At 39.0% G+C, this 25,658-nt stretch overlaps 1 protein-coding gene across 1 annotated transcript in view; it reads left to right on the top strand.

The window, feature by feature from the left end:
* Positions 1 to 25,658, top strand: part of PLCB1 (phospholipase C beta 1) — a 413,212-nt gene that overhangs the window by 286,792 nt on the left and 100,762 nt on the right. The window contains exons 10-14 of the mRNA XM_054383799.1: positions 664 to 810; positions 10,776 to 10,933; positions 13,873 to 13,955; positions 19,954 to 20,038; positions 20,432 to 20,609. Of these exons, the coding sequence (XP_054239774.1) occupies positions 664 to 810; positions 10,776 to 10,933; positions 13,873 to 13,955; positions 19,954 to 20,038; positions 20,432 to 20,609 (651 nt within the window). The remainder of the gene's footprint in view (positions 1 to 663; positions 811 to 10,775; positions 10,934 to 13,872; positions 13,956 to 19,953; positions 20,039 to 20,431; positions 20,610 to 25,658) is intronic.

The raw sequence follows: 25,658 nt of genomic DNA, 5'->3' as shown, positions 1-25,658 counted from the left end.
TTCTCTTTTCAAGACTAAACAGTCCCAGTTCTCTCAGTCTTTCTTCATAGAAGAGATGTTTAAGTCCTGCAATCATTCTTACAGCTCTCCGTTGGACTGTCTCCAGCAGACCTCTGTCTTGCTTGAATTGGGGAGCCCAAAACAGGATACAGTATTCCATGTGTGGTCTCACCAGGGCAGAGTAGAGGGGGAGGAGAACCTCCCTAGATCTGCTGGACACATTTTTCTTAATGCACCCCAGGATGCTATGACTCTAGGACTCTATGCTATGACACTAGGACTCTTTTACCTTGGAGCTGCTTCCCAGTAGGACAACTACTAGTCTGTACCAGTGCCTGGTGTTAGCCTCTCCAAATGCAGGACTCTGCACTTGTCTGTATTTAACTTTGTAAGATTTGCCTTCACGCAGATCTCTAGCCTGTCCAGATGTCATTGGATGGCAGCACAGATGTGTATTGCCTGCAACTTGTATTCAGCAGCTGTGGCTGAAAATGAAATAATAGTAGCAACAGAATATATGAAAAACTAGGTGAAGGTAGAACTGATGATTATATGGTTGTTCAGACACACCTTTGTGCAAGCGTATATTGAAGATAACACCTGTACGTCACCAAATCTGCTTGAAATTAATTGGTGCTTTTGCTGGATCTGTGTTTCTCTCAGGACAGATATCAGTGGATGGATTTATGCGATATCTGAGCGGAGAAGAAAATGGTGTTGTTCCACCTGAGAAACTGGACTTAAATGAAGATATGTCTCAACCACTGTCACACTATTTCATCAATTCCTCACACAACACCTACCTCACAGGTACAGTGTTGGAGAGATCCGGTTTCTTATCTTACAAAAATTTGTAACATATTTGCAGTGATATCAGAAAATATACTAAAAGCATCAGCAGTAAGTGACAATGGAGCTTCGTCTTCAGGGAAGCAAGGGTAATACTTGGTTGTTCTAGCTGCCACACACATGGATCAAATGTCACAGTATCACAGTATATCAGAGGTTGGAAGGGACCTCAAGAGATCATCAGGTCCAACCCCCCTGCCAGAGCAGGATCCCTTAGGGTAGTCTGCACTGGAAAGCATCGAGGTGGGTTTGTTCCTGTGCTTTAATTAACAGGTAAGTAGCAGTTGTGTTGTTCAGATAAGGTCTAGTCTGAAGCCCAGTGTAATCCCTGGAAAGCTTCCCTCAATTTAGAAAGGAATCCTAGTTAAGGCCCTTATTTAGGGGGGAGGGGGAACAGTGTACTTTTCATTACAGCCAAAGATAGACAAACAAATACACAAAGCAGAATATGGGGAACAGCTCCATAGCTAATAAATTTGCCCCCATACATTAAACCTGACAGTTCACTGGACTCCATGAAATTTGCATTCATTGAAAGATTAGAGACGTTCCAACATGGCACATAGCTTTCTGACAGTCCTTTCATATCTGTGAGGAATAAAAATCTGGTCTCTGACTCACTCTGAGCTAAAATTTTTAGGTGCTGTCATGTTTTTAAAGAGGCTGAGCACCCAGAAGCTGCTGTTAATCTGAATTAGAATTAGTGAGTCTGAGTCTGTTGTTTGCACAACAAAGTCAGCAATGCTTCAAGTTTAAAAAAAAAAAAAAAAAAAAAACAACAAAACTAAGGCAGCTTAGTGATCTAACCTTTGGCACTCATTTTCAGGTCTAAAATGCTATTAACTTGTGAGGAAATCATTGTAAATTTGCTCTTTTAGTTTATTTTATGTAGGAAGAAACATTTTTGACAAGGAGATATGCACAGAAAGTTCTTTGGTATTTGATTTGATATTTGCTAAGAATTTAGCATTATGTTATTTAAAAAAAAATTAATGCTACAGCATGTGCTAAAAATGAGGCTCATAGATAACATTGGTTTTTTAATGTTATGAACAGACTTGCCTTAACGGACTGAGTTCTTAGATTGCCAGTATGCTAGAACATAAAACTATGCAGTGGTGATACCAAATTTAAACAGACTGTGTGGCAGTTACTTTTATCTGCTTAGTGTTTGTTACAGCACTTTCTACAGCACCTTCTTGTGCTTTCATGAAGTGAATGAACTGTCATTGTTTCCATTAGACACTATTTTTCAGTGGCTTATGTCATGGCTGTAAATTGCATTTTGTGTTAAAGCTTGTCATATAAGTATTTGGCTTGACAGCTCTGTTGTTTCTTTGAATTAAATGACAATCAGTGTGGCCACTTTTAAGTTGTGATTCCTACTGTGGAATAATTTATGCTCTTTGCAAGAGTGCAGACAAGTCCAAAGCAAAAGCAGTTTTTAGTTATGATATTTTGCAGGCCTGTTACCTCCAGTATGGACTTTGTTTTCTCAGTGAGGATTAGGACCCACTTAAGCCAATTGCTGCAGCTTTACAGATTTTCTGGAAGAAAACAGTAAACCTCTGTGGTACAAATGTGGGAAATGCAGGCCCACAGGGAGGACAGACAGTGCAGTTTGAAGTTGGTCTGAAGAGATTAAAAACTCTTCTCCCCAATACCAGCATGAATTTATAGTCAGTACCATACCACAGATTTTCATCAAGGCTAATCAGGTGTGGTGGGTTGGAAATTCCCCCCCCAACATTAACTTTGCTAGACTAGCTCAGTTTGAAAGCAAATGGAGCTGTATTTACAAGACAAGCTACAATCTACAATGAAATGCAATGAATGTGTACAAATATACAGCATTTACAATATTTACAGGTATTTATAATGAACAAACAGCACTAGGACTCCCCTGGCCAAAAGACCAGGGAAGCTGTAATGGCTTCTCTCACCCTGCCTCTCCCTTACCCCCTATACACAAGGGAAGAGAGAAAGAAGCAGAGAAGGTTAATACCAGACAACAAGGTCAAGCAGAAGCCAGTTAGTATTTCCCCAGCAAAGCAGCAAGAAGAGAAGAGAAAGATTGTTTTGGGAACCAAATCTTGTGGGAGATATCCCTCCAATGGAATTGTTTAGAATAATCATTATTTTCCTTTTTACACCCAATAGTGATTTATTTACATTTTTACTGCTTTCTGCTCGAAATCTGTGAAAAATTTTAAAGGCATAGTCTCAAACTACCGCATCAGGACAGAGTCATGTTGTAAAGGTCTAGAACCACAAAAGCCAAAGAACAGAGGCTGGAAGTTCATGATTAGTCCAACCTATTCTGATTTTTTTTAATTGCACCACGAGTAGCCTAACATACTGAATTATTTTTGGAGAAAGAAAGTTTACCTTGAAACTTTCCAAATTTGCTTTCACTTGTGTGAATCTTTATAAATTTGCTTTGGTTTATGTGTGAAAATCTGCCAATCATCTCAGACTGCATCTACATATTTCTTTGCGTGTATTTCTAAATAATTTCAGAAGCTGTATTTGAAGGTATAGATCCTCAGTCTTAATTTAACATATAATATTCCTGACTAGGTAAGATGGGGGAGTAAATCAGAGAAAACTCTGGGGATAAGTGCAAAATAAGTTAGAATCTCTCCAAATTCCACTTCAGAGTGCATTTTCACATTTACAGGCACAAATACATACCCTTCCTTTTTAGTAGGTCCATTATGTTCAGTAATGCGTGGCAGCTGGCCGACAATGGGATTAATGATTTGATTTTTATCTGTGTATTAAAGAACTGACAGCCTTGGATTTTGCTTTGAGGCTAGACCAGATACAGCAGTCACATTGCCATTTGCTTTTTTCCAACAAGGACTTAACAAAATGAATGAAATTAATGGTGACAGACTACTCTTTTTCCCAAGAAGATTTTGAAGGGTCCCCTCAAGTGTTCATGGCTTCAGAAAGGAAACTTTGGTAGAACCTCTGCCCCCTCTGGAGCTGTGAAATAGCAACTAGTTTTGTAATAATTATTAGGACAATAAGTGAACTATTTGGTCTAGCAATACCTTATGATTACTGTGCTTAATGCCCTGCCAATTATCTCTCCTTTTGTTCATTTTTAAGCCCAGAAAAAGCATGCACAAAGAAAAAAACATGGTAACGTAAAAAGAAATGCGTACACTCTGAATTTATTTTTAATTACACTGATCATTTTCCTAGCCTTTAGCAGAAACCCTTGGCAGTACATCAAGTCCTGATTATTTATTTAGATGTGTTACTGCTTTCTTTTTCGGAGGGAAACGTAATTTTTAAAAACAAAGGTAAAATTCCATGAAGAAAGAAGTGATTTAGAGTGAACCTAGGCTAGACTAAAGAAATGTCACCTTTTGGTGTCTTCTTACCAGCAGACCCAGCTAATCATGTCCAGCAATTTAGGGCAGCTAAAGGAGGTCCTTCCTGGCACTGGGGTCACACTTCATTTTAGAATGAGGGCTAATGAGTAAAAAGAAGTGGTTGTTGTGCATCTTTTCCATTTGTCAGCAGCTTATGGGAGTATATCTTTACCTTCCAGCTGTCATTCTATTTCATGGTACTACTTCAGAGTATCCTAAAACCTTTTGTAGCACTGAGGAAAAGGGCTGAGTTTTCAGAGATTAATGTGAGCATGATGACTAAATCTCACAAAAAGGACCATTATCTGGGCCCTGTGGCCTGTTCATTGCAAACATGGAAGCTGCTTTTACTGTTACATTGTTAACTATAGCCATTAAAAAAATCAGCAAAGGGAAAGCTGTTGTTGCTTCACAAAGAGGAAATATAGTCTGTGTGGAAGGTCTTAGGTGGAATTTTCTGAGAAACCAGTTTGATACCCTGTTCTCAAAAAAAAAAAAACAAGTCCTATGTACAAAAAGTACCTTCAGTAAGATGATGATTCCCATTTGCCTGACTTCCTTGCATATTTGTCTGAGGTAGTTTGGCTTTTGTGAGGAGCCAACTACTCAATTAAGCAGACTGAGCAAAAATTCCTTTGGTCTCCTGCTCTGTCACGTTTTTACATTAGTGCTCTAATTTTGACAGTTGACTGCTCATATTTTTTCTTGTCTTACAAGGTACCTGCCCTCCTTTAACAGCTTCACCCATGCTAGTTCTCTCTTTCTTAAACCATACTCTAAGGGAGAGAATTTCTACTTTTAAAAGTGAGTGGAAATCCTGGAAAAGGGAGAGAAATAAATCACATAGATTGTATCCTCAAGGCAAAATTAATTATTCTAATACAGATCAAAACCCGACACTAAAATTTCTAGAGAAAGCTTGCCTCAAGTATCAGAAGAGGTGAACATTAAGGAGTTTGTAAAAGATATTCATCTAATCAGTAAGGTTGGCAAAGACATTTAAGATCATCGAGTCCAGCTGCAACGCAGCTACCATGACCACTAAACTATATCCTGAAGTACCACATCTACATGCTCCTTGAACATATCCAGGGATGGCAACTCCACCACCTCCCTGGGCAGCCTGTTCCAATGTCTGACAACACTTTCACTGAAGAAATTTTGCTAATATCCAATCTAAATCTCCTCTGGCAGAACTTAAGTCCATATTGTTTGGCCTAATTTGAAATAACTGGATTCTCAAGAAGAAGAAAAGATCATAAAACTGTTTTGTTTCCTTTCAGTGTTACTTCATTCACTACTTCTTAGTGAGTTTTCAGGATACTCTTAGTTTTCTCTTCAGGCCAACCAGATGAAGCATACTGAAGAAAAAGATAAGTTATGTTCTAAAATCCCTTTTTGAAAGAGGATAAAACTGTATTGAGGATTGGGTAGCCTCTGACTCCAATAGCAGCATTTGAAGATCTTCAAATAGCTGAAATCTGTCAGACAAAGATACAGAAAGCCAGCAGCAGAGGAAGAGATCCTTAAGTAGATCCCACTCCCTCTCTGCAATTGGAGAGACTTAACTGGTCATGCAGTGTGTCTTTCCCAGGTGTGTTCCACAGCTCTATGCTAATGCACACAGCTTGGGCAACAAACAGGATGAATTAAGGGCACTGTGCTGCTGGGATGTCATGACATAGTGGCTATTACTGAAACTTGGTGGGATGATGCCCATGACTGGAATGTAGGGATAGATGGGTACAAGCTCTTTAGGAAGGAGAGTCAGGGAAGGAGAGGAGGAGGTGTTGCCCTCTATGTCAGTGAGCAGCTGGAATCAGTGGAGCTCCACCTGGGGAAGGATGAAGAGCTGGTTGAGAGTGTATGGGTTAAGATTAAAGGCAAGACAGGGGAAGGAGATGTTACTGTAGGGGTCTGCTACAGGCCACCTGACCAGCAGAGCCAAGCAGATGAGGCCCTCCACAGGCAAACAGAAGCGGCTTCCAGGTCACAAGCCCTGATCCTCATGGGTGATTTCAACCACCCTGACATCTGCTGGAAGGACAACACAGCAAGGCACCAGCAATCCAGGACGTTCCTGGATTGCATAGATGACAACTTCCTCCTCCAAATGGGAGAGGAACCAACAAGAAAAGGTGCTATGCTGGACCTTGTTCTCACCAACAGGGAAGGGCTGGTAACCAGTGTGAGGCTCAGAGACAGCCTTGGCTGCAGTGACCATGAAGCAGTTGAATTTAAGATCCTCAGGGCAACCAGGAGGACATTTTCTAAGCTTACAACCCTGGTTTTAGACATGCAGACTGTGATCACTTCAGGGATCTGCTGGCCAAAGTGTCGTGGCACAAAGCCCTAGAGGGAAGAGGGGCCCAGGACAGCTGGTCAGTATTCAAGGACCACCTCCTCTGTGTCCAGGAGCAATGTATACCAACCAAGAGAAAAGCAGGGAAGAATGCTAGGAGGCCTGCCTGGATGAGCAAGGAGCTGCTGGACACACTATCACTTAAAAGGAAGCTCTACCAGGAGTGGAGGAAAAGACAGCTGGAATGGGGGGATATAAGGAAGCTGCCCGAGCAGCAAGAGACCTGGTTAGGAAAGCCAAAGCACAGTTTGAATTGAATCTAGCCAGGGAGGTTAAAGGGAACACTAAGAATTTCTACAGGTATATTAATGGTAAAAAGAAGCCTAGGGAAGGTGTGGGCCCCCTCAGAAAGGAAACAGGTGAAATGGTCACAAGTGACCTGGAAAAGGCTGAGGTTCTCAATGACTTCTTTACCTCAGTCTTCACTGCAAGGGCCTCCAGCCACACTCCTGGAATAGTCATGGAAGCTAATGGCAAGAACCAGAAGGAAGAACTGCCCATCAAAAGTGAAGATCAGGTTCATGATCACCTGAAGAACCTGAAAGTGTTCAAGTCCATGGGACCCGACGGGATACACCCACGGGTACTGAGAGAACTGGCAGAGGAGGTTGCTAAACCCCTCTCTATTATATTCCAAAAGTCCTGGCAGTCTGGGGAAGTCCCCACAGACTGGAAAAAGGGAAACATTACTCCATTTTCAAAAAGGGTAAGAAGGAAGAACCAGGGAACTGCAGGCCAGTCAGTCTCACCTCTGTGCCTGGTAAGGTCATGGAGCAGATTCTCCTGGAGGCACTACTGAGACAGAAGAATAGTGAAGAGGTGATTGGGTACAGTCAGCATGGCTTCACCAAGGGCAAATCCTGCCTGACAAAGCTGGTGGCCTTCTATGACAAGGTCACAACATGAATAGATGAGGGGAGAGCAACTGATGTCATTTACCTGGACCTGAGCAAAGCCTTCCACACTGTCCCACACCACATCCTGGTCTCCAAACCGGTGACACATGGGTTTGATGGGTGGACCACGAGATGGATAAAGAACTGGCTTGATGGCTGCACCCAAAGAGTGGCTGTCAAGGGCTCCATGTGCCAGTGGAGGCCAGTGACAAGTGGAGTCCCTCAGGGCTCAGTCCTGGGACCAGTCTTGTTCAACATCTTTGTCGGTGACATGGACAGAGGCATTGAGTGCACCCTCAGCAAGTTTGCTGATGACACCAAGCTGTGTGGTGGGGCAGACAGGCTGGAGGGAAGGGATCCATCCATAGGGACCTGGACAGGCTGGAGAGGTGGGCACAAGCCAACCTCATGAGGTGCAACAAGACAAAGTGCAAGGTCCTGCATCTGGGTCAAGGCAATCCCAAGCACAAATCCAGGCTGGGCAGTGACTGGCTGGAGTGGAGTTCAACTTACTTTTTCTGTGCATGGCAAAATACCTTTGAAGGAAAGTACATTCAGATAGATGCATTGTCTCTGAAAAAACTTACCTGCCAGCTCCTGTTGTTGCTGCTGGAGTCAAGAGCCAGACTTGCAGCAGTACAGAGCTCCAAATTTGTGTGCTGCAAGCTACAGCATATGATCCAGAGCACTGATTGCTTTCCCAGGACTTGCCTGAAAAGAGGAGGTTTAGGAACTCGTATTTGTGCACAGCAAAGGGTGTATACAGGTGGTGCCATGGGTAGGGGCAGTGGAAGAAGCAACAAAGAGTAAGGAAACTCCAAATACTTGGATCCAGATATCTTCCAGTTTTGGAAAAATATCTATAAATGGTAAAAAAATGTTAAGCCCATGTATTACAAATAACTTGCATGTGGTAAATGAGTGAATTAACCCAACAAGGATGCATTTGTTGAGAAACTTGTAGAAGTATGAAACTGATCTGTAAGGGAAAACATGGGTCGTATATCATGCTTATATCATTTAGCACAGGCTTGTTTTCCTTAGCGTCCCATCAGGTATGATTTGACCAATTATATTCTTTAGAAAAGCAAGATTTTGTCAAAATCTGTTTCTTCTTATCCAATACAAGGTGAGGGGGTACAAATACTATGGTATTACTATAGATGCTGTATGTGTTGTAGAAACGAATACATAATGCTTTTAGTTACCAATATTAAAAAACTGTCTGTGCTCAAGACATTAAAATATCATACTGGAAGCATTTCTATTAGTGTCTGTGTTAGCACATTTCAGAATGTATCTATTAAAGGGACGGTTGGAAATAGATGCAAATAGAGATTCACAAAACTGAAGTGTATTAATAATATATACAGAAGACATGAAGAAACATTCCTAATGTTCCATATTTCAGAAAAATTAGCTGTTGAGACTGTTAAACTGGTTGCTAGCGTTTTGCACTCTGACTGGGAGTCTTTCTGAAGATTGAATGTTTTGGAGGTTGAGTATCCTCTTATCCTTAGCAGGAATCCTTCCAATACGTCTGAGCCTTATTAATAAGATAGTGTGGAGAAATGTCATACAGCAAGTGATGCATGTCATTGATTTACTTAAGCACTTCTGAAGGTTAAGGATCTTGTAGTCCAGAATGCTTAGCAATAATAACAGCCAGCAGTCTCTCAGGAAATACAGGTTGTTAATCATAAAACAGTTTGTTAATCCAGATTCAGTATGCTTTGAGGGAAAAGAAAGACAACATGAGAAGAGTTTTCTAAAGTGAATGTTAGGCAGTAGAGTTCAGTGGATCCATAGGACAGCACAGTTTTCGTAATCAGATGCTTAGGGATGAGTACACAGAAATGTGTACCCTGACCCATGCTCATAGTTGTTTGCATCCTGCAAACAAAGCGACCTGCTTCTTACCCCTGACATTGGAAATGCAGCAGAAAAGCATTTGAGTGAGTAAAGATAACATGCCATAATCACAGGAGAAGCACAGGAAAAAGTTACATTAAAAAAAAAAAAGACACATTGTCACTTTACTAACTCCATTTGAATTGGCCAAGTTCATATTATTAACTTCTATTTTCCATGGGTTTCAAAAAGGAGCTGAGAAATCTTACGGATTTCAATAGGAGTGATGTTAATACCTTATGGAGTATTTATAATTGCTTCAGCTCATATAGCAAACCCAAATGGTAAACAGGAATATTCAAACAGAAGAGGTTTCCCCTTACAGTTTTTAGTGAAATGTAAAGAGACAGAGAAAACAGACAGTACTCTTTACTGTAGTTGCCAGTGTAAACCTAAACACAGAATCAGAGACAATAAAATTAAGATTAATATGCATTATATTATATGCCAGTCTTGATGAATTATTTTTATGTCCCTCATCAGTGAAGGACATTTAGTGTAAATGAATTCACTGCCTCCTTAAAAAGCAAGATAATTCCCCTCAAGAAATCCAGGAAGGTCTTCTCAGGAAGTCTGCTGGAAAGCAGGACATTTCATCCATTTTCTTCACGTCTAAAACAAGCACTAAGCTGTTCTTCCATTATCTTTACCTCTCTGCTACAAGAAATTTGTATTCATGTGACTGGAATCAAACCTATGCGGGAGATGAAGACTCTGTGGCTGGATGTCCTTCCCTGAATAGAACTGAATTTCTTTGTGGGTTTCTTTTTGATTGGTTTAGAGTTCTTTTTAGTGTTTCCCAAGTTTGGGAAAAGCTGCATTTTCCTTTATTTTTAGATTTATATTATGTAATTGTTGGAAACTAGTAGTTTAATTAAATTTCTCCCCACATCAAGCAGTATCACATCAGGAAATTTAACTGATTGATGCAGTGCGCTGATTAGTGTATTAAATATTGATGTGAGCTGGAGGAATGGTACCATTAGTGACTGTGCAGGAGGTTTGTTTTATCTTGGTCTTGCTGTCCGGAGTCCCTCCTCTCAGTTTCACAGTGCTTATCAAAGAATAACAAAGTCTTTTAGAACTAAGCCATTTTATTGTATCCATTTGATGCTGTCTATCAGAAGTTTTTGCATTTGACTATTTCTCCTCACCCACAGCAGTTTAACTGAGGGCAGAATAGAAGCCATGACATTGACTCTGCCTGAGTGATTTCCATTACTTTCTTGTGCTTTTTGTATGCCTTTTGAGTGTTAGTCCTCTCAGCCAAGGGTGAAAGATGTTGTTAACTCTAATTTTCATTAGATTATTTGTATTTATTCCCAAGGCTCAAAATTACTTCCCTTTTTTCATGTTCTTGTGCTGTCACAGCTGGACAGCTGGCCGGTAACTCATCGGTGGAGATGTACCGGCAAGTGCTTTTGTCAGGCTGCCGCTGTGTGGAGCTGGACTGCTGGAAAGGACGCACAGCCGAGGAAGAGCCCGTCATTACCCATGGATTCACTATGACAACCGAAATATCCTTCAAGGTACAGGAGCACAGCACACTGCTCTAGTTTTCTTTACCTGGCATAGTTCCCTTCAAGTAAAATGCATCACAAATACATTGTTAGAACATTACTGCATAAGTTGAAGAGAAGAGAAATGTGAGGGGAAAAAGTTCTTTTAAGAGAAGATTTGAGTTGCAGTATTTGGACCTTGCAGAGGAAGAGGTTGTTGGTCATCATGGTGGTCAGAGGAGAAGGGATGATATGATGTGATAGTCTGTGTCCTTTGGGGTCTGGACTTGGTCCCCAAGTCCGTGCTCTTGTGCCTGTCCTTGCAGCAAATCTCACAGGGAATGAAACAGAGTAGACTACAGACAGGTCTGAAAGATCAGGTATTGCTACCGCAACTGGCTCTATACAGTGTCAAACAGAGCTGAATGCATCTGGAGGCAAGAGGATGGAGAGAAAGGGCTGATTTGTGTTACAGCTCCATTGCACGTGGCAAGGGAGGAGAGCTGGGATGATGACTGCAAGGATTTGAATTGCAGTAAGCAGCATACTCTTTTCTCTGCCTGCTAAGTGGGAGTAGGAGACAAAAGTGCTGAACTGAGGCAGGAAACAGCAGATAAAAAATGAGTGACAGTATGTGCTGGTGCAGATACTTGGGATCAAATCCAGAGCACTGGAGGATGGAAAAGAAAAATTAGTGTCTTTGGAGATTGTGAAGGGAGTATTTGTGACATTCAAACCCTAAACTTATATTCTTTATTTCTCAATTTCATCCTGCATTTCCATTTTCTATGATAAAAGGTAGATACTATGCCCTTATCAATAACCTTAAATTGTTATTTTCATTCTTAAAGGTGTCTTTAATCCAAGCTGTTAGAGGGGCAGAATGGAGGTGTTTCCCTATAGTATTCATACCAGTAGTCAGCATAGCTTATAATGATACATCAGGACATCATTTGTGAAGTGTGAAGAAATAATTATTGTTCATCTGAGACACTAACTCACCATGCAAATAAGTTTCCAGACTTACCTGTCCACCAGAAATGTGGAAAAATGTCTATTACTGAATTTGGTTATGTTAGAGGTGAGAGGTGTGGCTTCTCTAGTAGCTACAGCTTTGAAGTGTGTCTCATGAGTTGTTGGGGTGGGTTTGGTTTTTTTTATTCTTCTGATGCCTTCCTTTAGGAGAAAAGAAACACCACTGACACACAGACAAACCACCAAGTTTCACTTGTACCAGAGCACCCCTTTCTTTTTTCAATTTGTTTTCTCTAATTATTCACTGATTAAGTTAATCACAGAAAAACATAAAAGAGCCTTCTTACACATTTGTTATTAACTTTACATTAATGTTTATGTGAAGCCAATTATGTTTATAGGCGTAGAGTTTGATTGCTGGAAGTCCTTTAATTAAGGGAGATAGCTCTCAACTTCTTTGGTTGTGAGCAGGAATTTAAACCAAAGTTGATCCAAGTCTTAAAGGAATCATTAGCAGGAATGAGAATTATCCCTGGCTGTTTAGATGTTCAGCCCTAGGCACTGTGTTTGCAGAAAAGATATTGGAAGGTGGTACCAGCACTTGGTGATTTTCCAGAGCTGGAAAGAAAGTGTGCAGTGGAAATCACTCCATTCCATACTCCCATGTGGGAGAACTGCTGCTATGAAATTGCAGCTTTCTACCTACATTCATCCAGCATTCTACACCATTTACTATTCTTCCAATAAATGCTTTGCCTTTCTGCTATCTTTAAGGTGTGTAAGTGGTCTTAAACAAAGCATCTGAATGGTTAGTAGCACACAAAGCATTTTAGTATTTGGTGTTTGCACTTTATTAAACATAGTCATTCAGCACCTGTGTGCCAAGACAGCTGGTTTCTCATCATACAAGAGATACAACAATTTGTCCATGAGCTGTGCTTTTTCCTATCTACATGAAGACTGTAAATTCTGTTTATATCTTAGCTTATATCAACCAACCTTGAGCTGACTTGTACTTTCGTTTCAGCCCTGGATTCTGCAACCCAGCATCAGAAGAATGTACCAGAATCTCAGTTTTTATTTTAGAAAGTGGATTTCTTACTGTTATGCTTCTCAACTGAGCCTTTAAAAGTACAATAAATGAACAAAAGAAACAATCAGAGGAATCTTGTTTAAAATAAATAAATAAATAGGGTTTAGACATCCATACAATTTGGGAAGGACCAGGTTTGTGAGTTCTTACAAACTCCAGATTTTGACAGCTATGTGTATGGAAAGTTCTTTTGGAAAAAGATTTGTGTTCCAATAAGGAAACTTTGAATAGTTTGCATCACGGAGTGCATTACTATGTTGTGCAACCCACTAAACTCTGCATTTACTATTCCTCTATTAGATTTACAGTTGCTATTTTCCATCACAGATGAAAAGAAACTTCTACAGAAGTTTCAATTTCTGAGCCTTCCGTTTGATGATTACTAGGCAGCCAACTGTTTTAACTGAGTAATGTTTTTTCTTTTTTTTTTTTTTATTTTGCCTTAAAGGCATTTCTTTCATACAAAAAAAAAAACCTAAAACTTTTGAGTCAGTGACTAAGGATTTTATGGATACATGCTTGGTCTGATGATGTTTAGAAGATAAGCATTTGTCAGAGCATGTTTATTATTACACAGAATAGTTCATGAAAGTCACAGCTTTAGGCATGGAACAATTCCATACAAAGGCCAAGTTTTGCATTTAAACTATTGATTTAGGCAGACATAAGTAATTTCTTAAGAAATGCTGTGCTTGAGGCATTTGGGAGATTTGATTACAGTTCAGGTTGAAAAATTCAGCTGCTGCAAAAACACATCCAGAGCTTTTTGGGATGCTTAGAATGGAAAGTCTGATTTCAGTCAGTTTGGGTATGATTTAAGACCACTTTAGGTCTTTTCTGTCTTCAAATGATGTTTCTTTGGAGACATAAATTTGTAACTGTATGTATTTTGATTCTTTAGGAAGTAATAGAAGCTATTGCTGAATGTGCATTTAAGACATCACCATTTCCAATACTCCTTTCCTTTGAAAATCATGTGGATTCGTAAGTAATTACCAAGTTTTCCTGTATGGTGTTAGATATTTTAATAAGGTTTGAGCGTAGAATTAGATATGTGCTTGTGGCAGTTTTATTGTATGACACAATCAACAGCTCTTGCCCAAAAAAAAACTTGTATCATCCCAAGTAACCCAGATGATCAGACTGAATTGAGCTTGTTCTTAAAAACCTTCATGAAACCTTTTGCATGAAAGATAAAGTTTGAATAATTCTGGGACAAGTTGTGTTAGCCCATAGTCTCAATGTGTCCTGCTGAAATGTAGTGGCAGTTCATCAAAGAAAAGAAACACTATTGGACCCACTTATCTTTCTGCACTATAAGCATGTTCTGTGCACAGAATTTGGTCTGTCTCTTGTGTTCATTTCTATGGCCAAAATCATAGACCAGCTAGGACTGCAAAATAGGTAATATGGATGGCCAGGAACTGTTCAGTTCCTGGCAAAAAATACCAGTTTGCCTGAGCTTTTCCTTTTATGTTTTCATACATAAAAAGTGTATTTTTTTTCTGTGCAAGAGAACAAAAAAATGTCCCAGTGTTCTATTTTATTACTATTATTGTTTTAGTTACGATCTTTTCTTTTTTTTTTTAATTTGACATTAGCTTTGGTTTTGAGTATAAAGATCACATGGTTCAAAGTGGGGAGACAGTGACACCTAAATTCAGTTTGCTTTTTTTGTTAATGTGAATAAAAAAGTAATCTTTGGGGCAGCTGTGAATGATCTAATACAAATCAGCAATGTTAGCACTTCTGCTTGTTGAAGAGGGAAAGGGTGAGGGCTAACTGCTTTTCCATGGTTTTAGGAAGAACAGTCTCATCATAAGGGAAGGAACTGGTAGAAGAAGCTATGTAAGAATGTTTTTAAGAACTCGTGACAATACTGATCAAAAAATATAAAATCTGAGAGCTGACCTGCACTACCTGTGTACCTTACAGTATGAGTTTGCACTACTGCTTGTGGGCAGACGTGCTTGCTCTGCACACGTTTAAAGGCCACATGGTTACAATTCAAACAGTGACCTGTAAATCCTGCAGTTAGTTCAGTCTTCCTCTGAGAGACCACACAGGCACTGTGTTTAATTTCTTTTTCTAACCAGTACCCTCACACCTTTCTTTTTAATGTAGTTTATTTCACTTTGGACTTGTTTATTCTCACCTACTGCTGTAGGGTTTAACTCACAGTGCTTTACTCAGTGCTTCCAAGTGCAACCTCTTATCTTTAGAAAAGACCTCAACCATCATTCTGCAGTGTGTTGTATTTTGCATTCATTCTTCTGTATTTGTTAAAATACACCTTCACTGTGTTGCTATAAAGCAGAGAAAAAAATAACATCAAATTTATTTTAACTAGAAGAGTTACATTTTTCTTCCTTTAAAGTCATTGAGACTTAAACCTTTGATTAATCCAGGGTGATCTGTTCTATTTTAGGAAAATAAAGAAGTAAATAATTCCATAATATAAATTCCTGTCAGATGTAAGTTACGTTAAAAAGGTGGCTTAAAAACTACAAGGCAAAACATTGCCGAAATGAAAGGCAGTGTGATGTCTAAAAGGGAACAGAGTTACTGCTGTGCTACTTCAATCTTTAGAATTTTTCCCCTGGAAACCATTGGATCTTTCTCTTTAGAAAATTCCAATCATGTAGTAATAAACCATCCCTAAGTGTATTATTTCCTTGCGTTGCTATGTCATAGGTTTGTAGCAGAGCAAGTCAGCAAAACCAATATCAAGTATCTTCTCGTTCTGAGGCTTTATTGATTTTTTTTTTTTTCAGCAGTAAATCATCAGACTTAATATGTGTGATTTCAAAGTTTGCTTTGGCTGAAAATAATTGCTAGTTATTTTACTGCTACAATTATCTCTTCATTTCTTCACCACTTACTAGAGAAATCTGAAATTAGTCATGCCACTCGCAGAAAACCTCACCTAATTTCATGGAATGCTCCTTTTGTCTTTTCATTTACTTGGAAAGTTGTTTTTCTCCTGGATCTTAAACAATGAGCTTTTCCCTGAGTATTAAGAAAAAATGCTCAGTGTTTATATAAAACTACTGTCGAACAAATTAATTGAAATCAATTCCTACTTTTGGGTGACCAAAATACACCACATAGTACATTTCTTCTTGCCTCTTTTTATACAATGATTAATTTTTAAAAAAAGGTGAGCATATAGATTTTATAATATTACATACAGCTTAATTTATATTGAAGTAAAAACATGCAGACTGGAAAAAGACAGTATGAAGGCAAGCTGTGATTCTATCAATAAATAGAAAAGTGCCCTGAAAATGTTGAAAAGACCTCAAGAAGACCTTGACGTTTGAAACTGGGCTTGCAAGAAGATAAGCAATCTGCAAGTCTGAAAGCAGACACTATAATTAGAAATGCACTGATGACATAGCAAAAAGGTTAAGTGATCCTTGAGCGGTATCCATATAAGATTGCTTCCAAGATTAAATTTAATTACAGTTATTCATATTGCTGGTTTCTTGCTGGAATTATTTCAAATATTAACAGGATTTTTATCACTTTTTCTTCCTGCACTTTAAATTATTTTAGACTTTTCTGGGAATCAGCTGTGTCTTTGTCTTTGCACAAGAACAATTTCTGCAGAAGTGATAATAAAACCGTGTTAGGAGGAGGTAGTCATGCAGTGGTGCCGAAGAGCCTCTGTGACTGACCTTCATAACAGGCATAATGTGAGCAGAGTAAAACAAAGAGCAAGCAACACAGTCAAAGTAATGAAAAGAAGTCTTTGTATTTCCGTATCTCCAGGGATCATGTTCTCACTTTAACTTCCCTTGCCCTGGCACATTTTGGGGGCATATATAATTAGTCTGTGTGCTACCTGTGCATGTCTGCACAGTGAAAATCATAAAGCAGATCAAGTCAGCTCTTTTCAGGCAATCAGTTTTCATTACAATACGTGAATGCTGACTAAGTTTCCAGTAACAGTAGGAGGAAAAACATTGAAGTAGAAAAGTTGGGTTTTCAGCCTGCTGCTCTGGTTCATAATTTTGAAAGAAGGGAATATAAAAGAAACTGATATTCCAACTTTTTAAATACTATAGTAGTAATGTGTAATCTATATTACTAATGATCTATCTCTTGAAACAAAGTATGTCTGTATACATACACGCACACACATATATATAGTTTTATATATATATAAAAGAGAGAGAGAACACAACAAAGCTATCACTTGATTAAATTATTGTGATCCTAAATAATTTTTTTTATTCCCTTTTAGGAGCTTTTAAAAATACCTGTACATATAGTCCAGTTTACAAAGACAATATATTTTTTTTATGTCAAGATTTTCTATTTTGCCTTTGTCAACTATTGCAAGACTTCTTTTATACTATTAAACACCATTAATTCTTCACATAATTTTTCTTTTCCTTCCTTTCTGCTCTGGGGTACAGTGACATGGAAATTTATACTCTCAAATAATGTCATATTACATTTTTCTCTTTTGCAAAAATGAAAGTTCTCACTGTGCTGTCTTTGAGGTAAACATGTACTTAAACACAGAAGATCAGAAGAATTTGTTCTAGCTGTGGTGATAGTTTGAAATTTGTTAGATTTAACTCTTGTTTTTTTGTTGTTTTCGTTTTTGGTTTTGTTTTTTAATTACTATCAAGTTCTTTTTGGAGTTGATATGCCCATTTAAAAATGCTGCTGACATACCCTTTTTTTTTATTATTATTATTAAAGGAGATGTCCCTTGAACCTTCTGGGGTTTAAGAGTATGGGTCTATTCAAATTATACACTGGTATTAACAGTAATGACCCCCAGAGCTATAGCAAATATGTGGGCTGCTTCTTGCTAGAGTGAGATGCCTTCCTTTCCCTTGGTAGCTGCTAGTTAGAAACAGCTACCATGTTGGTTGTAGCCTCCCATCGCACTCTCCCTTGTGGGTTCTTAGTTCCACTGCGTTGCTTGTCTTCATCTGAATTTTCCATCCTCAGCTAAAAGTGACTTCTAGCTTTTTTTGCAGAATTGGCTGCATGCAACAAAAGCATTAATGAAATGCTGCAGTGATTTAAACTGCATGCGGCACCTACGAAGCTTTGTGGAATAATTTAAAGCCTCCTCACAATATATTTTGTCAGTGACCCTGTATCTGCTTCAAGGGACATCCAAGAATGCTGATCTGTAGGAAATTACATTTTCTGATTCAAATGCCATCCAGTCTTTATCTCACCTCTGGTTTTTCGCTGACCCCAGGAAGAGTTGCAGTGCCAGGTGCTCAGTTGGTTGCTAGTGACAAACTAGGCACAGAGGCTGTACTCATAGTTTGCAAGATAAAAATGGTGCTCCTTTTTGCTTCTATACCCAGCACTATTTTGTCATGAAAAATAGCTCCATGGTAACATAACCACTTACAGCATTTGTGTATCTTCCATGATGTGCAGATCATAATTACAGTAGTTAAGCAAGTGATATTAAGCAACATAAACTTGTCCTTTAATTGAGACTTCTCAACAAAGTATCAAAAAAGGAAACTTTTAAAGATACCTAAGCTGAGATGTTACAGATTTTAAACAGGCACATAAACCAAAAATACACAGTTGTCTAAAATTAGCAAGAGAGCACTGAGCTGCATTCTAAGAGGATTTGAGTGGTATTTTTGAGCATTATAACCTATCTTCAGTCCTAGAACTCCCTTCACTGACATACAGGAATTATTTCATTTTTTGGTTACGCTTTGGGAGCTAGTTTTACGGAGGTTGCATTTACAAGATGACATGAAAACACCTGAAGTAATTTACTATGGTAAAACTTGAAACTATCTGAATTTAAATAAAAATTTAAGTTATTTTATGAGGAATCTGACCACATACCCAAACAAGCAGCTTGTTATTACACCCTGATCCTCACCTAAGAAAGCTGTCCTGATATGTTTGTCCCAGTTATACACATATAGCAATCATGCACTATGTAATCATATGCATATAAAATGTTATACCAGCACTTATTACAGCCCTTCTCCTAACTGACATCATGCATCTTATCAGTAGCACAATTACATCTACACTATGACTTCTACCAGTGAGGATATGGTAGGGGATTGCTTCTGTGTGAGGAGAGCAGTACAGAATTTTATGCAAACCCAGCCCAGGAGGTCTGTGGATGAATCAGTGTTTCATTGTGAAGTGCAGCACAGAGGGTTAGCTGCAGTTCCAAGCAGGGCTGTGCCTGAATGGGCTGTCAGGCTGCACAGGCACATGACCCACCTCACACGGGCTCTCAAACAGGGTGGGAAAATGAGCTGCATTTTAGCAGAAAATCTGCAGTAAAGCTAACTGCATTTTAGAAGGCTACACTAAAAGTAGCTACTTGTCTACTAGTGCTGATAAATGATACAGCTTTGCTGGTTTTGAGACCCAGGCAATATGTTCTTCTGTGTGGCTGTGCCATATAGACATGCTGAGTGAGGTGACAGGTACCCTTGGCTTGAGAAATTGAATAGAGACACCTGCACAGGCAACTGCTTTCTATGTAACTGGTCTTTATGCCTTAGGTCAGGTATGACAAAAAGAGAGAAAAATCCAAATGGAATCAGAGGGGGTATGTGAGAAGAACAAGCAGTATGACTTCAAGTAACACAGGGAGAAAAATATTGAAACCTAGAATAAAAATATTGCCTGAAAGAGACAAATTCATGTGATGATTATTTCCCTGAAGGTAACAACTGACAGCCTCAAGTTTTTTTATTGTCTTAGTGCATGGGAGCATTAGCAAATCATTTTCACTACTGTTCAATCATCTAGGGGCTTTACTTAATGTATGATCCTTTTGATAAGCTCTATCACAGAAATAAGAGTAATTGCATGATATATCTAGGTCTCTGAAAAATTCACAGCAATTGGATCAGGAAATTATATCCAGTTTAGGGATATTAGATACTCCATTACTGCTGCGTTTATTCTGTAGCATTACTAGGACTCATTTCTTTCTTTCTTTTCTCCTCTTTAGCCCTAAACAACAGGCAAAAATGGCAGAGTACTGCAGATTAATATTTGGAGATGCGTTGCTTATGGATCCTCTGGAAAAATACCCGGTAATATGGTTTGGTATTTATCAGATCACAATATCTGTGTGAATTTTTACTTAAGTGTTTCAGTCCTCCGTCTCCACAGACAGCTTTTCAAAACAATGTCTAAAGGAGGGGGTTAAACAGTGTGAGCTGTTGGTGATGCAAGCCTATCATTTCTGAAGCAGAGGTTGTCCTGATACAGTGAATTGTAATCTAAATGCAATTGATTCTCGTAGCTGCCATTTTGTAATGTAGGCTTTCATATTTGAACTAACACTTCAATTATGACTGTAGACAATTCATTTTAACAGGGCTGGTAGAGGTTAAAAAATTATCTCATATCATATGGGCCCTAAGAAATTCCCATAAGCTCGTTTCTCTTGTTGTTGTAACAAATTTCTCATCCTTTTCTTCAAGCTTGAACCTGGGGTTCCTCTCCCAAGCCCTATGGATTTAATGTACAAAATTCTGGTGAAGAATAAAAAGAAGTCACATAAGTCTGCAGATGGAAGTGCAAAAAAGAAGCTCTCAGAGCAAGCTTCCAACACATGCAGTGATACATCTAGTATGTTTGAACCTTCCTCCCCTGGTGCAGGTATGAACTGAATTTAACAGAGATATTTATGCCTGAAACACGAATGCTTGATTACAGCTGTAATTCATTTATATTGCTCTGGCAAGGTAAAGACACATCAGTGTGGGCCTGCTCAGTAGGAAACAACACTAAGTGTTGTTGATCCAAGAACCTTTGAAGGCTCATGACGGAGGATCGCTTACGGAGTCACAAAACTCAGTGATGTGTACTAACATTTCTCATTTACCTTAGGAAGCAGTGCAAGCTGCCAACTCCTCCACCCTTGTGTACCTTTTCTATCTGCCCAAGCCCAATACCAAATATAAATGTTTTTTGTCTGTTGCTTCTGAGATGTGCCAACCTTTGGTGCTCTTTTAGGCTTAACCCACTGCACAAGAGAATTGCAGTGGTTCTGCAGTGGCTTGAGTTTAGGGTATCTGTGAATGAAGTGTCAGTTCCTTCATGCAGGCAAGGTTCAACCCACTGCTGTCCTGCCTTAGGTGGCAACACCTCACAGATCTCTGTGCAGTGTCCTGTAAGATGTTTTTCTGTTCTAGAGACAGACAACAGGCAAAAATAATACTGCAAACAAATACTGGTTACCATCAGGAATTGTAGAGAACGTAGTCAATGGAAAGCAGTGTGTTACATTTGATTTGTTCATTACTAGCAGAGTTTTTAAAATCAGAAATGAAATAGAAAAGTTACTGTAACGTAATACATATATTTTGGTAATGCCTACAGGACTGCAGGGGACCAATGGGAGTGTTGGTATGCAAAAATGAGTAAGAGATGGTCTTTGTCCTGCAAAGCTTAAAGTCTAGAAGGGAAATGTAGAGAAACATGATAAAGTAAGGATTTGCTTAAACCACAGGAGCAGATTAGTAGTAAGATAAACAACAAAATGTGTGTATCCTGATTCCCAGCCCAGTGTCTGTTCCCTGCACTGTTCTTTCTATTAAGACTGAGATTTTTGATCGCTAAAAGCATAGACTTTTATGCCCCACTACTAGAATACTTACAGAGCAAATTAAAAACTCCACTGGAATATAAATTCATTACCATTTACCATTAAAAAACTTTTGCATTGTTTATAATTTTTTCTATGCTTTGATTAATTGAGCTGAAAATTTTCATTCTGGCAGCTTGCCTCAAGCCATATTAAAAATCCTGCTGTATTTGTTGATAATATTTCCTATCCTATTAGAAGCAAAGAAAGAGTTTTCAACTTTTCTATTAAGAAACTTTGAAAAGGGCATGCTTTGGAGTAGGGCTTGTATTTCAAAGGAAGATTCATACTAGTGTCAGGAGTGATTTAATACTGTTTTCTTGATTTGCTTTAGACAAAGCCCAGGCAACAGAAAAATAAGTGTGCATATGCCATCTGACTCCTTCCCAACACTTGAAATCAAACCTAGGCTCCTAACTACATTTTTGTACCATCACAGAGTGAGCACCCGTTTTACTATATGATTTCTTGAGTGTCTGATGTGCATGGAGGGAAACAGCTTTGTCTCATAGGAACCTCTCTATGGGCTTTTATAGGAAGAGACCTTTAAATCTAGATGTTGACAATGATAAAAGGCAAGGGGGTCAGTCCCTTAAGAGGGTGTGTAGTTTTACAAGTTAACTATGAATATTATGCCTGTATTACCTATATAACAACCCCTTTTAACTGCAGTTTATGAAGATGCACCCTTACAAATTAAAAAAAGCTAGAACTGAGATTCCAAAATTGATGTGGTCATTTGGTTCATCTTTGACTGCCAAAACGTACTACTTTTAATCCTTCTGTCAGCCACTGTTTCTCCTTTAGGACTTCTGCCTCTTTTGGGGAATGCAGTTAGTCAATATTTTTTCTCTGTCTTTCAATAACTCATCCTAAATGTAGCATCCTCATCTTGTAGTGAAGTTCTGTGGGGGTAGCCAGCCTGCTTATGAGCACTTAGTGAAGGAGCACTGAATTTATTCAAACAATACCTGTGGGAAATAAGATAACATTAAGCCACTTTTAGGGTCAGCTGAGTCTGAGAGAGCTTGAAAGCAGTTTAGGGGTGACTGACAAAGAATATCCAAGATCTTACTTTTCAAGAATACTTTCAATTTTTAAGTATTCAGAGCACAGTTCTATAAATTTCAGCTACAGCTTTTGGCTATGAGCATGCAGCACTTCTGTAAATCAGATGCCATATTTTTGTCTGTGAGCATTAAAAAAAACAAACAAACAAACAAACAACTTTTCACTATTTTATAAGACCACTGTGGCAAGACCCAGTAAAGAGTGGGGTTCCATGGGGCAGTGCTCAGCAGTCACCATGACACTCTTCTTTCACTGCCTCATTTTTTGTACATCTCATTATTGGCAACATGCAGTCCAGAGCACTGCAACCATTATGTTCCTCTGAACCAATACCAATTTCTTCCAAGAGCATGATAGGAGTAATGCAATTGAAGACTCACTAAAGGACTAATCCTTAACATTTCTTAACATAAAGTGTTTCAGTACTCAAATGTTAATGTAATCTTTACAATTAACTAGTCAGGCATTTATTCAAAGAACTCATATTGTATCATATAGCTCCTATCAGAATTACTGCTGATCTGTGAGAGGAAGTTGTGCTGATTTAGCCTTCCTGAGAGTCTAAATGAGCTTTTTCACAGCAGTGCAAAAATACAGAGATTCATACTTCAGTTGATAGCAAGCTTTGCTATGTCTTACACTGCTTGAGGTAAGATTTAAAGCAAAATATGCCACTCTTTCAGTATTAAACATACCCTGTAAAAGCTAGGTGGTGGTGATATAGTAGCAATAATTAGAAAAGAAATATCTGAAATGAGCTTTGCAGAATGACTTGCAAGATGTTGATGGAACTGGTGTAAAAAGTAATTTCAGTAGGGTGTAATATCTCTCAGTGGAAAAAAGCTTTGCCTAAAGGTACAGCAAAGCTGGCAAAGCAGAAAAAGAATTTCTGAGAGAACACTCACGAGGTAGATTGTAATTTTGGTAAACAAATGTCTTAGACCTGGCTGTTCCAGCACAAGGAACAGAAGAAAACAAGCAAGATTTTAAAAGAGGTTAGATTACACTGCAAAAAGAACAGTGATGGTTCTGCAGGTACCTACATTTTGCTGAAAGTAGACTTATACTGAAAACAGCCCAAACTTGCTAACTGAACAGGATTTAACTATTTGAGCACATTTGTTAATTTCTCACTGATATGATGACAATTTTGTCTGAGTAGTGGATACTGCAAGGGTCACAGAGGAAGATAGGGTAGAAATGGCTCCATCATTTCATGGTGACTACATAGAGAACAGGAGAAGTTTTAGGATCAGTGTATGTAAATGCATTGGTAGGTTGCTGCTGTGTGCCAGCTAAGGCCATGGACTAATATTACAAAATAAAATGTTGTAGCAAACTGAATAAAGTTAATTTTTACCTCACTATTACCGAAGTGATTTGGTAATAGGGATTTGGCTTGTCATTCCCAGCTCTCCTCTCCTAATTATCTTCCATTCAATATTACTGTGTCAAACCCCTCTACTCATCAGCTGGGATTCAGCCTCTGTTATCCACTTGTTAACATTGCCCAATGAGCAGTTTTGTGACTTCTTCATGCTGAACCACCCTAATATTAGGGGCAGCTCCCTGAAAGCATCCTTGAAACTGTCCCGTAATTCCACAGAGACAGTTCCTGGGCCCTTCAGCCTGTAAGCAGTTGACAGTATCTGCATTCTAACTTACTGTGACAGAGAACATCTTATTTCTTGATATTTTTCTGTTTGCCTCTGTCCATGGGTAGGCTTTTGTCTTGTACTTGGAGGGAAAGGCCTTGGAGCAGCACTCTCTTTTTTCACTATGTTTGTATAACGTGGAGAGGTCCAGTCCAGACATGGGTTTGTAGTCCCATCTAAGTTCAAGTAATAATGATACTGTTACAGCTAGCTGTACCTTAGACAAGCTCACATGTACATCATAAGTACCTGCAGCACAACTTCTTATGCCAACCCACATATGTTTATGCTATACAGTGCCTGTGACCTTCTGGGAGGAGATAGGAGCTTGGGGCTGACCCCACCACAACTGTGGGAGAGTGAGCAGGAAGGCATCTGCAGCACAGACATCTTAGCCTGGTCAAAGCTTGCTCTCATTTTGTGTCCCAGCAGCATAACAGGAAAAGAAGGTTGTGTTTGAGGGGTAGGACCATGCTGCTGGGTAAAAGGCAATGCAGATGTAGTCATATTTTCTAAGACACTACTTTTTATTCTGTCTTTGCAATTCTGCAATCCTGTCCTGGGTTTGGTGTCTCATGCAGAACATGAAGATGAGATCTGATCTCCTTGGGAGTATTCCTGTTAAATATTTTGAAATAAATTAGTAGAGCTTTGCATAGTTTTCTCCCTGGACACTTCCAGCAAGAGCAAGCTATCATCTACCTGATATCTCAGCAGTGCAAGTTGGCTGAGTTTTGCTCACATCCCCCATTTTGTGGACTGTATGAAGTGTTATTTTGCCAGTCTGGTTAAATCAATTGAGAGCTTCCTGTCCAAAGATTGTCACTGCAAATCCTGAGAGACCTCAGCTGGCTCTTTGTGTAGAGGTTCCCTGAGCCATCTCTCGAGCCTGTTGAGCAATCATGTTATTTTCTTCAATGAAACGTTCAGGAAGAAATGTGTTCTTGAATAAAAGCCTGACATTTCAACATCTGCATCTGGAAGGAAATGCAGTCTGGGTAGTCATCATTTGGTTGTGAAAGGCACTCTCATTATTTAATTCATCTGTGCTTTCCATGTTCAGAAGGGGCCTACTGGGCATGATTCAAGATCTGCTGGAACAAAGAGGAGTTTTATTTATTGACTCAGTGGGCTTTGGAATAGACCCTACATTGACAGGAGGAACTGAGACTGAATTACTATTCTCTGGAGAGTTTAGGAATGCTGCACAGTGGTTAGATTTTTGTGCTGGTAAAATAAAATTGCCACTGATAAAGAAAGCTTGAAAATATTTGTGTAATTAAATCTTTAGGAAGACTTCTGTGAATAGATGAGTGCAGTATAAGCTAAACCATA

The sequence above is a fragment of the Indicator indicator genome, chromosome 9, assembly GCF_027791375.1.
Source record: "Indicator indicator isolate 239-I01 chromosome 9, UM_Iind_1.1, whole genome shotgun sequence".
Lineage (NCBI taxonomy): Eukaryota > Metazoa > Chordata > Aves > Piciformes > Indicatoridae > Indicator > Indicator indicator.
Note: the sequence above shows the minus strand (reverse complement) of the source record. Positions and strands in the feature narration are given on the sequence as shown.